We start from the raw sequence: 18734 nt of genomic DNA, 5'->3' as shown, positions 1-18734 counted from the left end.
CATGGCTAATTGAAGTAAAACAGTAATTCTGCTCATAGATTATGCAGGTATGAACTACACATTGACACATTCCGCCCAAAGCGGGAGGTTTAAAAATGCTTACTAATCATCAAAGTTCTGGAGCATGTCTTTAACTAGGCAAGTCAGTTAAGAACAAATTCTTATATACAATGACTGCCTACCCTGGACGACGCTGGGCCAATTGTGCGCCGCCCTATCACATCCAGATGTGATACAGCCTGGATTTGAACCAGGAACTGTAGTGACACCTCTTGCACTGAGATACAGTGCCTTTGACCGCTACGCCACTCYGGAGCCCATCTTCTAAAYATGGATGTAGCAACTGCTGATTGCCCCTTTAAACAAGTGTTACTTTTATTTTATTTAACTAGGCAAGTCAGTTAAGAACAAATTCTTATTTACAATGATGGCCTACCAAAAGGCAAAATACCTCCTGTGGGGACGGGATTAAATAATAATAACAACATATAAATATAGGACAAAACACACATCACGACAAGAGACCTAAGACAACAACATAGCAAGGCAGCAACACATGACAACAACATGGTAGCAGCACAAAACATGGTACAAACATTAGTGGGCACAGACAACAGCACAAAGGGCAAGAAGGTAGAGACAACAATACATCGCGCAAATCAGCCACAACTGTCAGTAAGAGTGTCCATGATTGAGTCTTTGAATGAAGATATTGAGATAAAACTGTCCAGTTTTAGTGTTTGTTGCAGCTCGTTCCAGTCGCTAGCTGCAGCGAACTGAAAATGACGAGCACAGGGATGTGTGTGCTTTGGGGACCTTTAACAGAATGTGACTGGCAGAACGGGTGTTGTATGTGGAGGATGAGGGCTGCAGTCGTTATCTCAGATAGGGTGGAGTGAGGCCTAAGAGGGTTTTATAAATAAGCATCAACCAGTGGGTCTTGCGACGGGTATACAGATATGACCCGTTTACAGAGGAGTATAGAGTGCAGTGATGTGTCCTATAATGAGCATTGGTGGCAAATCTGATGGCCCAATGGTAAAGAACATCTAGCCGCTCAAGAGCACCCTTACCTGCTGATCTATAAAGTATGTCTCCGTAATCTACCATGGGTAGGATGGTCATCTGAATCAGGGTTGGTTTGGCAGCTGGGGTGATAGAGGAAACCAAGTCTAGATTTAACTTTAACACAGTGATATAAGTATGCATACTGTACACCTGCACTGCAATAAGGCATACACTGTATGTAAACACTAGCCTACCATCATGTCACTACATAGTCTTTACGTTGAACAGAAAGAGCAACTATTTTTCCCCCCAGTGCTGCTAGGGTGACACTGGGAAAGTTTGTTTTGCATGGCCCCYTACCCCGCGAAGGCGGAGTTTGTATATTGTAGACTATTCCACTGGTCTTTAAGTGAACTCTCACTCAGGGCACCGGGCCGTGCAAAACAAACTCGCCCTCCTATTATATATGAATTACTATGTTCCAATGAAAACAGGAGGAATTCCCAGATTCCTCCAATCCCGATCTGCCTGGAGAATCCATGCATGGGGAGAGTGAGGGGCGGCTAGGCTGGTCATGGCATTTTACTAGTGGGAAAAACGGCAGGACCAGGAAAACAACATTTTTGACTGTTAGGGTAGTTTTGGTGATTTTACGTCACTGAAAGTAACCGTGGGCTACTTATTTAGGAAGTGAATAGATTTTCTGGAGAGACACGATTGTTATTGTATCAGAACTGAAAGCCAGCCTACTTGCTTGAGCAATAGATACAAAGTTACACCTCCTAGCCCACTGGATAATTGTGTGACACACGGATCTTTGGGACGACTACTCGATGCAATGGACCACTGGATTTAAGGAATTTGGGACGCGTTTTGGGTTTCGGATTAACAATTAGGTTCGTCCCCTTCCGTCTGGTGTCGAAACGGATAGTCGGCAGTCATGCCAGCGAAAACAAAGTACAATCTTGTTGATGATGGCCATGATTTGAGAATTCCAATGCATAACGAGGAAGCATTCCAACATGGGATCAACTTCGAAGCAAAGGTGAGTTATTTTTATATGCTACTGTATTGAGATTATTTGCAAAACTATCTCCCAATCCCTAATTTTCCTCATTAATGGAGTTAATGTAAGTTTTGCTAAAATGTGTTTAGCCTATTGAATATTACGGTGGTATATTGCTGCCACTCAGCAAAATAATATGTTTTGTATCATTATGATATAACATCACGGTATCACGAAATAAATCAATAACGAAAATAACCCATGTTGTCGTTATTATATAATAATATGAGACAGATCTCGTTATTACGAGAAATATAATATTGTAATGATAAATATGTAGTTATTATGAAATAGCCCGGTTGCACGCTATTATTGAAAAATAGCCTATGCCTTAGGCTACTTGGCAAATGTGGCTTCCTCTCWWGCACAGGTTGACATTCTGGCTGTTTTGCTTGAGTTGGTCAATTGCATTTTTTCCTCTGTTTGAGGCATTGGGAGATATTAGAGAGATGTCATTGAGGAATAAAGATGGTGTTGTCATTAGTTTACGGACATTGTGGAGTTCTCTAAGGCTCTATAAACGGAAAAGAATGTATCGGACTTCCTTGAAATAGCTTTATTCCTTCTTGATCAACTGGGCCGTTATGGGAAGTTACATGGATACCAACTAATGCATCTAAACGGAATATGTGGTAATCCAAAACACAGTCAGGCATTTACTTCATGCTCTAGACCCCCATGAAGTGCACATTTTGGGCAGAAGTCTCTGGGAACGAGTTTAACTGGCTTGCTACTTTACCTTCACAACCAAGAGGACAGTCATCGATCAACATTTTAGGTAACCCAGCTAGCACAGAACGTTCCCTAAAGGGTCTCCTTTGGTTCTTAGAAAAATAACTTTCACAGAACGTTCTGGGAACATTGTGGGAAAGTTATTTTTCTAAGAACCAAAGGAGAACCTTTAGGGAGTGTTGCTATTTTGGTAAGGTAGAAACACATTGTTCTGAAAACATTCAAATAACCTCTTAAAATAACCTTATTTTTTGGTGAATTCGAACTTTTACACAACATTCCCCTGTGGTTCCCGTTTGGTTGTTGGAAGAAAAAAGTTCTGGGAACGTTCTGGAAACGTTGCATATCTWAGGCCGTATTGGATCAAACTGCTGAAAGAGAAGATAAAGTGTGTGTGGAGGTAAGTGCACATCATTTTGTAAATAGCTAACTAGTTTTTTTATTCCCCCCCAAAAAACATGTTTTGAACTCTCTTTTACAATTTATTTACAAGACACCATCGTCACCATAGCAACGGTTGACAGTTAAAGAAATGGCTGCCAGACAGTTTAGCTTGTTTCAAGTACTGCTAATGTTACAATTTTTACAGGTAGAGTCAGAGAAACATACTAAAACTACAACACGTGTTTATATGAACATGTTATGGGGTAGCATAGTTATTTTTTTTACCGTTTTGTGTTTGCAGAATAAAAATGTTTGAGTAAATTAGCTAGTTTAGCTAGCATGTTCTCCAGCTGCATTGGCTGCTAGCTAGGTCTGACCATAAAAACATATTTTTTGAGAGAGTGACAAATGAGGTCTGATAACCCTTTTGCTATGTTATAATTTTGTAACTATTTTGAAAAGGATGGCGATAGATTTGATTTGTTGAATGACTAGACTACTTGGCTAGTACCTGACAATGGTATCCAAGTCACATGATCCGTCAAGTAAATAAGGAACTGATTGCAATTAAATAGTAAAGAGTTTTTTTTTTTAATTCAATAGGATTTCCACTGAAATACATTAGTAATTCATTAAATGGGTCACAACTGAATAAAACGTTTAATCAATAGAAATTGATTATTTTAACATCACTTTCTGTTTTACTTTTAGCTTGCTTGGACAGTTTCCCCACCTGCACCATGTGAGTTATCTTCTACAGTATAGCAGAAGGCCACCACAGAGTTGATACAGTGGGGAGATTAATTAATTACTTAAAAATCATACAATGTGATTTTCTGGATTTTTGTTTTAGATTCCGTCTCTCACAGTTGAAGTGTACCTATGATAAAAATTACAGACCTCTACATGCTTTGTAAGTAGGAAAACCTGCAAAATCGGCAGTGTGTCAAATACTTGTTCTCCCCACTGTAAGTGCATGAGAAACAATACATTTACTAAGTGATTAATCGGTTTCTGATTCTTTGTCTCATTTGCAGCTCCATGTTGTTCAGAAGTCTACTAGTAAAAGGTGAGCAGGTTTACTTTATTACTACAATGAACACTCACCGGACGGTTTATTAGGTACAGGACCYCGTTCATGAAAATCCATTGTTTCTACAGCTATTAGTCTGCTTATCTAGTCTTTTATCTACCATTTCTCCTTTTTTACAGATGGAGCAATTGTGGGACACCACCACTTGTGAACACCTACTCAACCTCTAAGGTAAATGGCTTACAGTAACTTGATAGCATTGAAGCATTCACATTGAAACAATGGACCTTATTTTGTTGCAAATCCCAAATGGACCCCCATACCCTATGCACTTGTGGAGATCTGAGATGATTTGATGGGTTTAAACAATATGATTAAACCTAGCCTATCAGAGGGTTAATTGGAATAATGACAAATTTGCTCACATAAGTCAAATCCTCTCAGATCTCCTAAAGTGCATAAGGAGTAGGGTCTAGGGCAGGGCTATTCAACTCTTACCCTACGAGGGTTGGAGCCTGCTGGTTTTCTGCTCTACCTGATAACTAATTGTACACACCTTGTTTCCCAGGTCTAAATCAGTCCCTGATTAGAGGAAAACATTTTTTTAATGTAATGGAACTGGCTTCGAGGTTCAGAGTTGAGTTTGAGGGGTCTAGGGGGTGATTTAGGATTGGGCCATACTTTTGGAATCAGAACTTTCAACTGAAGTGTGACATACATTAGACGTCTGTTATGGTTAACATGTGATTCAGTTTGCTAATGGACCAAAAAAGGTAACCCCCAAAAAGTTAAACTGTGAACGACCCGACAAGACATGGAAAATGCAACGGCCAGAATTCTGGAGACCACAGGTAAATGTAATATGTTTAAGACTGATAGTAGGAAATCTGGATTCAGTATGACAATCTAATAGGGAATCTCCAGTATGGGACTTGGGGTTTGGCCTATCAAGTGACTATTGTAGAATTATTTGTAACCAGATTATACAGTGAGGGAAAAAAGTATTTGATCCCCTGCTGATTTTGTACATTTGCCCACTGACAAAGAAATAATCAGTCTATAATTTTAATGGTAGGTTAATTTGAACAGTGAGAGACAGAATAACAACAAAAAAATCCAGAAAAACAGAAATTTGTGTGTTGCCATTGCATTGATTGTATGGAACGTACAGTCGTGGCCAAAAGTTTTGAGAATGATACAAATATAAATTTTCACAAAGTTTGCTGCTTCAGTGTCTTTACTTATTTTTGTCAGATGTTAATATGGAATACTGAAGTATAATTACAAGCATTTCATAAGTGTCAAAGGATTTTATTGACAATTACATGAAGTTGATGCAAAGAGTCAATATTTGCAGTGTTGACCCTTCTTTTTCAAGACTTCTGCAATCCGCCCTGGCATGCTGTCAATTCACTTCTGGGCCACATCCTGACTGACGGCAGCCCATTCTTGCATAATCAATGCTTGGAGTTTGTCAGAATTTGTGTGGTTTTGTTTGTCTACCCGCCTCTTGAGGATTGACCACAAGTTCTCAATGGGATTAAGGTCTGGGTAGTGTCCTGGCCTTGGACCCAAAATATAAATGTTTTTTTCCCCAAGCCACTTAGTTATCACTTTTGCCTTATGGCAAGGTGCTCCATCATGCTGGAAAATGCATTGTTAGTCACCAAACTGTTCCTGGATGGTTGGGAGAAGTTGCTCTCGGAGGATGTGTTGGTACCATTCTTTATTCATGGCTGTGTTCTTAGGCAAAATTGTGAGTGAGCCCACTCCCTTGGCTGAGAAGCAACCCCACACGTGAATGGTCTCAGGATGCTTTACTGTTGGCATGACACAGGACTGATGGTAGCGCTCACCTTGTCTTCTCCGGACAAGCTTTTTTCTGGATGCCCCAAACAATCGGAAAGGGGATTCATCAGAGAAAATGACTTTACCCCAGTCCTCAGGAGTCCAATCCCTGTACCTTTTGCAGAATATCAGTCTATCCCTGATGTTTTTACTGGAGAGAAGTGTCTTCTTTGCTGCCCTTCTTGAAACCAGGCCATCCTCCAAAAGTCTTCGCCTCACTGTGCGTGCAGATGCACTCATACCTGCCTGCTGCCATTCCCGAGCAAGCTCTGTACTGGTGGTGCCCTGATCCCGCAGCCCTGAAGCCTTCTACACAACAATTGAACCGCTCTCCTTGAAGTTCTTGATGATCCGATAAATGGTTGATTCAGGTGGAATCTTACTGGCAGCATTATCCTTGCCTGACGGCACGTGTTTCCTTGCAGGTAACCATGGTTGACAGAGGAAGAACAATGATTCAAAATACCACACTCCTTTTGAAGCTTCCAGTCTGTTATTCAAACTCAATCAGCATGACATAGTGATCTCCAGCCTTGTCCTCATCAACACTCACACCTGTGTTAACGAGAGAATCGCTGACATGATGTCAGCTGGTTCTTTTGTGGCAGGGCTGAAATGCAGTGAAAATGTTTTTGGGGGATTCAGTTCATTTGCATGGCAAAGAGGGACTTTGCAATTAATTGCAATTCATCTGATCACTCTTCATAACATTCTGGAGTATATGCAAATTGCCATCATACAAACTGAGGCAGCAGACTTTGTGAAAATTAATATTTGTGTCATTCTCAAAACTTATGGCCACGACTGTACAGGTGCTTCGGTCAAAATGGCGAAGAGGCAAAGCAGAAAAATGAGACAGTGTTAAAGTAATCACAATTGTAGTTTCTTGATCTACAGTATACTGAATCACACCTGTTTTGTTCAATTGTTGTGTGGTKATTGAAAAAACAATACATATTTGATTATCACTTTTATTTAAATGTATAATAAATATTTATAAAACTGATTTTTTAACATTCAGTTCGCACAATGACGATGTCTGCAGCACCAGAGGTACACAATAGTGATGCTAAATTAGGAACTTTCAAAAGAAACTTGAAAATACAGTCCAATACCTCTAACTAATAACATGTCTTATTTTGTTTTACAGCTGTCTCTCCGCTTTCTAATGATGGTAAAAAGCTCAACTTACAACTATTTCAAAACACATATTTGATTTTCACTTTTATTTAAATATAAGTTGTACCCAGGGCCTAAAATGAACACCCACCAAATATGGGTAGATTTTGGCATTGGCGGGTAAGATGTCTATTTCATCAGTCACGTTGGTGGGTGGTCAGGGCTCCACATTGCAAGCATTTCACTCTCATTTGTGAATAAAAAGTAAAGTATGATCACATTTAAAAATATTTTGGCTGCTAGATTTTTAAACATACCTGCCACAGTGGCTGGTAGACCAACAAGTACATTTTAGGCCCTGGTTGTACCCATCTTTGTGGTGCTAAGTTAGGAACTTTCAAATGAAGTGTAGCATACATTAGACATCTGTTATTGTTAACATGTGATTAATTCTGTCTCAGAAGTTTCTCCACCAAGCTCACCTGGAATATTGTCCCCCAGCAGAGGATGTTATGGGGATATTGTTGTTTTCTAAGCACAGAAAAATATTTAAATGAACTTAAATATTAATTGTACCCTTGTACTTGACTTAACTATTGCAGGATTCCAAATGATCGTGCTGATGAAGCTGGAAACAATTATCGAGAACCAGTTGGAACTCCTAGCAATTCTGCCAGACGAAGTCCTGCCTAGACCTTGAACGACCAAGGAGGATTTGGAGGACCTCTGCAAGAGTCTGGAGGAGGCCACCACATAACGGAAAGAGATGGTATGAGCCTTAATCTTTGAAAATGTTCCTAATGTTCCTAAAACTTCCAACAACAATCTGTTGTAAATCACAGTATTCAAGATGATGGGATTACTTCTGTTCCCTAGGGGGAAGGGACCTCAACACCATGGTGCGCAAGGTACTCTGCAAAATTGCTACCAATTATGTTTTCAAACACTACAGTTTGAGAGGGAGGACCTGGGCCTAGATTCACAAAACCTTCTTAAGAAGAATTGTATTCTTATTTGCCATTTTTTCCTTAACTATAGACTTAAGAAAGTTAAGCAAAGTTGCTATTCCTCAAAGGTTCTTGGAAATGTTCTTGCGCTATTTCTTATGTTTCTCCCTAAGCAAAACGTTAAGAGGAAATTGATTCTTGAAAATAAAGTTAATGGATTTGTTCTGAATTCCAAGATAGCTAAACCCTTGTCCTAAACTCTGGGCAGTTAGAGAATAAGCTCATGAAAGTATTTGAACATGTTTCATTCACTCAAACTTCATCTGAAAGTTTCAGTATTGATTATTTTAAACCCAAGAACATGTTTTAGAACAGTAATCTCAGTACGAAATATGCTAACATGAAATATAGATAGCTAGCTAAATTGGTTATCTAGCAACAAACATCTTAAGAAGATTAATAAGATATTTAAAAAATTCTTAAGAAAATGTTAAGATCTTAAGATATTGTTGAGGAATTGCACTTATGAACTATCTTAAAATGTATTAATTATTTTCTTACGTTTTTAAACTTTTGCGTAAGAAGTGTTTTTTGTGAATCTGAGCCCAGGTGATTTGCAGGTTAATAGCCAGGAGGTTCAATACTAACCTACACTGAGTGTACAAAACTTTAAGAACACCTAATATTGAGTTTCACCCCCTCTATTCGTCGCGACAAGGACTCTACAAGGTGTAAAAAGCGTTCCACACGGATGCTGGCCCATGTTGACTCCAATGCTTCCCACAGTTGTGTCAAGTTGGCTGGATATCCTTTGGGTGGTGGACTATTTTTGATACACACGGGAAACTGTTGAGCATAAAAACCCCAGCATCATTTCAGTTCTTGACACAAACCGGTGCACCTGGTACCTACTACCATACCCTGTTCAAAGACACTGAAATATTTTGTCTTGCCCATTCACCCTATGAATGGCACACATACACAATCCATGTCTCAAGGCTCCTCCCCTTCATCTAGACTGATTTGAAGTGGATTTAACAAGTGACATCAATAAGAGACCATAGCTTTCTCCGGGATTCACCTGGTCAGTCTGTCATGGAAAGAGCAGGTGTTCATAATTTTTTTATACACTCAGTGTACAGTTGAAGTCGGAAGTTTACATACCCTTAGGTTGGAGTCATTAAAACTTGTTTTTCAACCACTTCACAAATTTCTTGTTAACACACTATAGTTTTGCCAAGTCGGTTAGGACATCTACTTTGTGCATGACACAAGTAATTTCTCCAACAATTGTTTACAGGCAGATTATTTCACTTATAATTCACTGTATCACAATTCCAGTGGGTCAGGAGTTTACATAAACTAAGTTGACTGTGCCTTTAAACATCTTGGAAAATTACAGAAAATGATGGAAGGAGACGCATTCTGTCTCCTAGAGATGAACGTACTTTGGTACGAAAAGTGCAAATCAATCCCAGAACAACAGCAAAGGACCTTGTGAAGATACTGGAGGAAATAGGTACAAAAGTATCTATATCCACAGTAAAACGAGTCATATATCGACATAACCTGAAAGGCCGCTCAGCAACAAAGAAGACACTGCTCCAAAACCGGCATAAAAAAGCCAGACTACGGTTTGCAACTGCACATGGGGACAAAGATTGTACTTTTMGGAGAAATGTCCTCTGGTCTGATGAAACAAAAATAGAACTGTTTGGCCATCATGACCATTGTTATGTTTGGAGGAAAAAGGGAGAGGCTTGCAAGCCGAAGAACACCATCGCAACCGTGAAGCGCGGGGGTGGCAGCATCATGTTGTGGGGGTGCTTTGCTGCAGGAGGGACTGGTGCACTTCACAAAATAGATGGCTTCATGAGGATGGAAAATTATGTGGATATATTGAAGCAACATCTCAAGACATCCAGTCAGGGAGTTAAAGCTTGGTCGCAAATGGCTCTTCCAAATGGACAATGACCCCAAGCATACTTCCAAAGTTGTGGCAAAATGGCTTAAGGACAACAAAGTCAAGGTATTGGAGTGGCCATCACAAAGCCCTGACCTCAATCCTATAGAACATTTTAGGGCAGAAATGAAAAAGCGTGTGCAAGCAAGGAGGCCTACAAACCTGACTCAGTTACACCAGCTCTGTCAGGAGGAAGTGGCCAAAATTCACCAACTTATTGTGCGAAGCTTGTGGAAGGCTACCCGAAACGTTTGACCCAAGTTAAACAATTTAAAGGTAATGCTACCAAATACTAATTGAGTGTATGTAAACTTCTGACTCACTCGGAATGATGAAAGAAATAAAAGCTGAAATAAATCTGTTTCTCTCTACTATTATTCTGGCATTTCACATTCTTAAAATAAAGTGTGATCCTAACTGACCTAAGACAAGGAATTTTTACTCTGACTAAATGTCAGGAATTGTGAAAAACTGAGTTTAAAATGTATTTGGCTAAGGTGTCAGCGGGGCAAAAAAGTTTAGTCAGCCACCAATTGTGCAAGTTCTCCCACTTAAAAAGATGAGGGAGCCTGTAGTTTCATCATAGGTACACTTCAACTATGACAGACAAAATGAGAAAAAAAATATCCAGAAAATCACATTGTAGCATTTTTAATGAATTTATTTGCAAATTATGGTGGAAAATAAGTATTTGGTCAATAACAAAAGTTTATCTCAATATTTTGTTATATTCCTTTGTTGGCAATGACAGAGGTCAAACGTTTTCTGTAAGTCTTCACAAGGGTTTCACACACTGTTGCTGGTATTTTGGCCCATTCCTCCATGCAGATCTCCTCTAGAGCAGTGATGTTTTGGGGCTGTTGCTGGGCAACACAGACTTTCAACTCCCTCCAAAGATTTTCTATGGGTTGAGATCTGGAGACTGGCTAGGCCACTCCAGGACCTTGAAATGCTTCTACGAAGCCACTCCTTCGTTGCCCGGGCGGTGTGTGTTTGGATCATTGTCATGCTGAAAGACCCAGCCACGTTTCATCTTCAATGCCCTTGCTGATGGAAGGAGGTTTTCACTCAAAATCTCATGATACATGGCCCCATTCATTCTTTCCTTTACACGGATCAGTCGTCCTGGTCCCTTTGCAGAAAACAGCCCCAAAGCATGATGTTTCCACCCCCATGCTTCACAGTAGGTATGGTGTTCTTTGGATGCAACTCAGCATTCTTTGTCCTCCAAACACGACGAGTTGAGTTTTTACCAAAAGTTCTATTTGGTTTCATCTGACCATATGACATTCTCCCAATCTTTCTGGATCATCCAAATGCTCTCTAGCAAACTTCAGACGGGCCTGGACATGTACTAGCTTAAGCAGGGGGACACGTCTGCACTGCAGGATTTGAGTCCCTGGCGGCGTAGTGTGTTACTGATGGTAGGCTTTGTTACTTTGGTCCCAGCTCTCTGCAGGTCATTCACTAGGTCCCCCGTGTGTTCTGCGATTTTTGCTCACCGTTCTTGTATCATTTTGACCCCACGGGGTGAATCTTGCGTGGAGCCCCAGATTGAGGGAGATTATCAGTGGTCTTGTATGTCTTCCATTTCCTAATAATTGCTCCCACAGTTGATTTCTTCAAACCAAGCTGCTTACCTATTGCAGATTCAGTCTTTCCAGCCTGGTGCAGGTCTACAATTTTGTTTCTGGTGTCCTTTGACAGCTCTTTGGTCTTGGCCATAGTGGAGTTTGGAGTGTGACTGTTTGAGGTTGTGGACAGGTGTCTTTTTATATGATAACAAGTTCAAACAGGTCCATTAATACAGGTAACGAGTGGAGGACAGAGGAGCCTCTTAAAGAAAGAGTTACAGGTCTGTGAGAGCCAGAAATCTTGCTTGTTTGTAGGTGACCAAATACTTATTTTCACCATAATTTGCAAATAAATTCATAAAAATCCTACAATGTGATTTTCTGGATTTTTTTTTCTAATTTTGTCTGTCATAGTTGAAGTGTACCTATGATGAAAATTACAGGCCTCTCTCATCTTTTTAAGTGGGAGAACTTGCACAATTGGTGGCTGACTAAATACTTTTTTGCCCCACTGTATGTAAACTTCCGACTTCAACTGTATATATAAAAAAAAAAACTCTGGCAAAACGGAGAACACAATCGTGTTCGTGAGAATCTCCCCTTTCGACAATTTGTTTGTTAGATTTGTTTTGTTATGTAACTTAGATTGACGCAAATCGACTCTAGGTGGTTATTCTGCTGGTCTAGCAAATGGTTTAACTTGTTCAGATAAAAATGAAAGGACCAGCACTCACTTGATATGATTTCCAGTTAAAGCTTTGTTTATTTTCTTAATTTTATAGTAGCAAAATGTCTTAATACACTACATGGACATATTTCAGCTTGCGTCTTCCTCAGTGCATGTGTCCAGTTCTTAAACTTGCTTCCTGGCCCCAACATGACCAGATGTTTGATGGTTAGCAAGTGCTATTGGTTTGGTTGAGTAGCAGGCAGCAAGGTTCCTATGAGCAGCCCTCTTCCTGTAGGAAGGTGATCTTCTCCTTGTGCATTTCCTTTATTTTCTACACTGCTACACTGAGTGACCATCTTCATAGATCAAACTAGATACATGGGGTGTATTTTCAGTTAGCGTTAGGCAAGTTTGACTTATGGGGTCTTAACATGCTGACTAGACCGGCACGCACACGCGTGTGTCCGCCATCGCGCGCATGTTGATTTTGGCCATCCACACCAGGCATGATCAGGACACGTACGTTGAAATATCAAAATTAACTCTTAATCAACTATATTAATTTGTGGACAGGTCGTAGCATTCATGGACTTTTAGCTAGCTAGCTTGCTGTTGCTAGCAAATTTCTCCTTGGATATAAACATTGGGTTGTTATTTTACCTGAAATGCACAAGGTCCTTTTTTCTGGATCTTTGTAGAATGTTCTCTACTCTGTCAATTAATCCACAGAAAAAAGGAGAAATCTAGTCAGTTTCTAGTAATCTCTCCTCCTTCAGTCTTCTTCTTCTGTGGACGCTCCTAAAAACCAATGAGGAGATGGGAGAGGCAGGACTTGCAGCGCATCAAGCGTAAAAAATAAAATAAAGTTATATTTTAGCGCCTGGCTACGCGGACGCTCGTGTGCAGTTTGGGTGAAATTATTGGATAACATGTATGTGTACATTTATTTTGCAACATGCAAGAGTTGCCATCCCTGTCTTAGTCATTGTGAGTGCAGAGACTTTTGATGATGCAGGATAAAGGCTCCCCTCCTTGATCCTTTGATTGCAGAATTTGATGCACTGCCATTACAACCACTTTCACTGCTACACAGAAAGTAATCATCCTCCGTGCGCTTTCTGCGCTGTGCAGTTTTTTTGGAATCCTGAACACAAACTGGCAAATAGCTCTTACGAAGTACAATAGGGCTGTCCCCGACAAAATAAATTATTGGTCGACAAAAAGTCATCTGTTTGATTGGTCGAAACTTTTAAACATGTATTTTTACATATACAGTATAGACACACCCTGTGTGTTTTTAATAACATCAACTATATGCATTGAGCTTGTCTGATGCTTACGGTTTGATGAAATAAGACAAATGCCTCAAGAGAGCACCAGAGATCTAGATAACCAGAAGAGAAAAAACCTTAACCTGACCCAACTATTCTCCTCCTGCTGTTCAGCCAGACCCAAGTTAATAGTTGATACAATGTTTCATTGCTACAGGCCATGTGTAGCCAATGTGACTTTATAGGATATTTGTTTTTTATCAGGATATGCTCTACCTGCAAGCTGCAATGTTTTTATTTGTTGGCTTTATGTAGGCATTTTTTTTACATAGTTGGCAATATAAGTTATTTTTTAGGTTTGTATCATTTTCATTTAGATTTGTATAGAATTTGGATTAGCCACATTACAATGACTGAGATATGAAGATACATTTAAAATGAAACTGTTTCATGAAAATGTGCATATGAAAACCATAACTGGCACGCAGATTGGTAGAAATGGTAAGATAAATTGGCATTCCACATGCGAAAGGTTCCCGACTCCTCGTGTAACCTATTACTGGCAACTTCAGGAGGGTAATGCCAGAATCCTGAAGCTTGCACTAGCGAACTTGCAACCTTGTATAAAATATTCTGGGCCCTCAGTTTCCCACGCCAGTTATCTCGGGACAGGCACAGCTGTAGGGATAAGAAGCAGTGCTTGACTTGGGCAGGAGCTCACTGGAGCTGAGTACCTGCACCTCAAATGTTCTACTGCTTGAGCTCCTATTCCTCTTATAGAATATTAGCTCAAAAGTATTGTGGCGCTCCTGCACCTACATTTAAACAGTATCAGCACCCACAATGAGTACCGGAACGTATTTCAGTCCAAGTCAAGCACTGATAAGGTAGGCCTATTTTATAACTTTTCCATTGGATCAGAGCATGACATTTTTCCCTTTCACGCTGAGTGGTTATCGAAAGGGAGAGAGATATTTCAAATACATTGGGGAACTATTGTTCTCAATGGATGTAAAAACAGACCTAGGGTTAGGTGAAGAACATTACTTTGAGTAGCTCCACGGGTCATTAGCGGTGGTGCATTAAGCCAATCACAAATACTATCAGATCCCAAAATGGGCACATTTATATGCCTACATTTGCGCGCAGGCCAGGTAGCCTATAGGCCTACTTCTATGCCTGCGCGTCCTTACTCAAAATTGACAGGAGCGCTCCAAACAAAAGACAATGACTAAATTGTCAAAACTCGTTTCTCACAAGTGTAGCATAGGTTGTGCACTCTGCAAACAATGTGTCCACTCCGATAATGAGAACGTGAAGACTGGAATAATAATATTGAATGCTCTAAAATAAATTACCATAATCAAAGTAACAAACATTGTAGATTAGAATTTATAGGAATTAACAGTAAATGTACTACTGGTGATATGTGTAATGGGGAATTGATATACACTAACAATCAAACGCAAAAAAATCACACAATGAAGTTATGAAACAATGAATGTGCACAAATTGGTGGGAGAGAGCGCATTCTAGACAGAGAAGTGCATTGTGCATCTGGTTGCATGGTCAATCTGTCGTCTGCATTGGCGATGTAGCATTTACGGTGATATGGCCTCAGCAGAAGTCAGGGCATTCATACTTATTGTACTTCGCAGAGCCTAGTGGTTAGAGCATTGGGTCAGTAACCAAAAGGTTGCTGGATCAAATCCCCGAACTAACAAGGTACAAATCTGTCGTTCTGCCCCTGAGCAAGTCTGATGTGGATGTCGATTATGACAGCCCCCCGCACCCCTCTGATTCAGAGGTTAAATGTGGAAAATGCATTCAGTTGTACTATTGACTAGGTATCCCCCTTTCCCTGTTGTCAAGGAAGAGAGTTTGTGTTAATACAGGATGTACCATCCCCACCAACCGTCAACAAATCATGTCAATGCGGAGCTATACAGAGCCCTCCGCATTGTTAAAACATTTGGGTGGCGCATGGCAATAAGCTCGATTTGGCCTCTGCATGCCTCTGGAGGCGCTGCAATTGCATCACACCCTCCATATGGAGCCATGTTTTTGGATCAAGCATAAATTGGCTTTTAGTCTAGGCCTCCGCAATGGATTCGTTCAATGAGATGGGCGCAAATATATATATGTATATAAAATTTGTTACTGCTCAACTAAAACAATCTCGGTCGACTAACAGCCTAATGACCAAACAATCGACCAGTCGACTAATTGGGGTCAGCCCTAAAGTACACCAACAGTCAGTGACAATAATTTGGCCCAAGTAGTGACCGTCTTTCCCGGTAAGAGTTCTGCTGAGGTCCTGCTCCCAGTCTGCTTGCTTTCTGACCAATACAGCATTCTTTCTCTCATCACCTTTGTGTGTATGTGACATGATTTGTGTTATGTCCCGATTCTCCACCTCGGGCTCAGCTCGAGGCCCAAATTAGAAATGAACTGTCCTCCAACAACCAAAATTAGGAAGAAATAGTATTATATGTGATTAGAAATGTATTAACTTGTGACCCACCTTTGACATAACCAGGTCACACTTTGGGTCCCGAAACCCTGCTATTTGTTTTTACTTAAGATAAAATACCAATGAACTTCCAAAGCACAATGCTGAACTTTTGGGAAGGACACAATATCCTTTAGAACCCCTATAATAGTATATAACTAATTAAGAACTCTTTGTTTTACAGGTTGCAGAGAGGGTTGAAGAGGAGGTTGTGGAGGAGTGAGCCCTTGACTCCCCTGTACCATAGACGGTGGTCAGACAAGACAATTGTGTAATCCGTGTGTGTGTGCCAATCAGATTGCAGATGTCTGAATTGTTAGCAAAAATTATAAATGTGTTAACTGTTAATATATTTTATTTTGTAAGATTTTATGACTTTTTTTCAAACAATACAAAACATGCACATACCAACGACAGCATACAGACGCACACAAACATCAATGACATAACACCTGGCCAGACCCACCTGCTCACACCCCATCCATCTCCAGCGCCCGCATCACTCTCCGCCACATGGCCTCAAACTGTACCATTTTGTTTTACTCTGTCACCAACGCATTTTCCACATTTTAGATAATATAGTATTTGACTCTTCCATTGTGTTAGTGATGGAGGATTGGTTGATTTCCAGTTAAGTGTGCATTTTTTTCAAGATGATTGATGAAAGGTATCATTCAACCCATCGGGTATCTCACTGCTCACTCATATGCCATGTCTTGAAATATGGAGACAGATGGATTAAACTTACATTTACATTGTGATACTTCTGACAGACAACTTTCTAACTCTGCCCATAACTTTTGGACTTCATAGCATCCGCAGAAGGCATGGATTATTGTTAGTTTTACGCTTAAGACATGACTCCGCCGTTGTGCTGTAGTATGTGATTTTTCTCTTTGTATAATACATTCTATACATTAGTTTATACTGGATTAAGTGTACATTTTTGTTATTGGTGTCCCTATACCGGGAGGTTGAGATAATGTATGCTAATGTAATTAGCATGACATTGTAAGTAACAGCAAACTTTCCAGGACATAGACATGTCTTATATGGGCAGAAAGCATAAATTCTTGTTAATCTAACTGCGCTGTCCAATTTACAGTAGCTYTTACAGTGAAAAAATACCATGCTATTGTTTGAGGAGAGTGCACAACAACAACAACAACAAAACATTTATCACAGAACTGGTTTGATACATTCCCCTCTGAAGGTAAATAGTGTACTTACATTCAGTAGTCTTGCTCTGATTTGTCATCCTGAGGGTCACAGAGATAAAATGTAGCATAGTTTTGTTTGATAAAATCCATTTTTATATTAAAATGTAGGAACTGGGTTCTACAGTTTGAACCCCTGCTGTCTCTGGCTCCACACCCACCCCGCCTGGCCAACTAGATGTGTGAAAGTTAGTGTATAAGCTAATGATCCATCATGTATGACATTCCTGGGAGTGTATAAACTTTAGATTTTGCATTATCATATAATTTTTGTATGTTCTCTATAGTTATGTATTTGAAAATGTATCAATTGACAAATTCGGCACATTTAGGCATACTTGCAATGCTTCACTGGATCAATCTGAAACGTTGCAAACACACTGCTGTGTGTATAGAAAACGCATGTTTATTTGTTTGTATTATCTTACCAGATCTAATGTGTTATTCTCCTAGATTAATTTCACATTTCCATAAACTTCAAAGTGTTTCCTTTCAAATGGTATTAAGAATATGCACAGTCCCCAAGAACAAATTCAAGAAAGAGTACAGTATTATATATAGCCCTAATTGCATGGAACTTCCTTCCATCTCATATTGCTCAAATAAACAGCAACACCTCACGGCACAACGCCTCTCCTCTATTTGACCTAAATAGTTTGTGTGTATGCATTGATATGCTACCTGTGCCTTTAAAATGTCTTTATGTAGTTCTGTCCTTGTGCTGTTCTTGTCTATTGATGTTCTGTATTATGTCATTCTGTATTATGTTTTGTGTGGACCCCAGAAAGAGTAGCTGCTGCTTTTGCAACAGCTAATGGGGATCCTAATAAAATACKAAAAAATGCCAAATATCCTTGCTTCAGGTCCTGAGCTACAGGCAGTTAGATTTGGGTATGTCATTTTAGGCAAAAATTWAAAAAGGGTCCGATCCTTCGTTAGTGATGTTCCAACATTCCCTCCATCATGTGCCAATATCACTTATTTTWAAGTCTTGGAGAGCTTAAAACTTGTATTTGCCCATATAAAGTCAGTTATGACTGAGTATACTGTACTTAAAAAAAATGTCTTCAGTGGGGTAATTGGTATTACTGAGAATAAATATAAGAACTAATTGTTCAMATTTAATTGTGCCAGCCTGTGTGTGTGCTAATCTGATTGCAGATTTCTCCGAACCCATTTTATAAAACAAATTGATYACAGAAATTATAATTGTGTTAATTGTTCACATTTAATTGTGTAATCCTGTGTGTGTGTGTGTTTCCAATTTTGTAACCTTCAGAGAACGTTCCCAGAATGTTCCCAACTGTGTAACCTTCAGAGAACATTCCCCGCTACCTTCATACAACCAAAAGAGAACGTTCAAAGAGCATTAAGAAAACCGTCCATTTCA

At 39.8% G+C, this 18734-nt stretch overlaps 1 protein-coding gene and 1 long non-coding RNA gene across 2 annotated transcripts in view; both read left to right on the top strand.

Moving 5' to 3' along the window:
- Nucleotides 1-1495: 1495 nt before the first annotated feature.
- LOC111972342 (carboxyl-terminal PDZ ligand of neuronal nitric oxide synthase protein-like) overlaps nucleotides 1496-18734 on the top strand; it is a 260880-nt gene continuing 243641 nt past the window's right edge. Inside the window, exon 1 of the mRNA XM_023999365.2 lies at nucleotides 1496-2053. Coding sequence (XP_023855133.1) covers nucleotides 1949-2053 — 105 coding nt within the window. The 5' untranslated portion in view covers nucleotides 1496-1948. The remainder of the gene's footprint in view (nucleotides 2054-18734) is intronic.
- LOC111972343 (uncharacterized) lies at nucleotides 2060-18474 on the top strand. The gene is made up of 9 exons (XR_011480787.1): nucleotides 2060-3206; nucleotides 3902-3932; nucleotides 4044-4103; nucleotides 4228-4259; nucleotides 4403-4454; nucleotides 4792-5074; nucleotides 7222-7245; nucleotides 7793-7959; nucleotides 16312-18474. It is a non-coding gene; the product is annotated as an uncharacterized lncRNA (long non-coding RNA).

This window comes from Salvelinus sp. IW2-2015, linkage group LG13, assembly GCF_002910315.2.
Source record: "Salvelinus sp. IW2-2015 linkage group LG13, ASM291031v2, whole genome shotgun sequence".
Classification (NCBI taxonomy): Eukaryota; Metazoa; Chordata; class Actinopteri; order Salmoniformes; family Salmonidae; genus Salvelinus; species Salvelinus sp. IW2-2015.
Note: the sequence above shows the minus strand (reverse complement) of the source record. Positions and strands in the feature narration are given on the sequence as shown.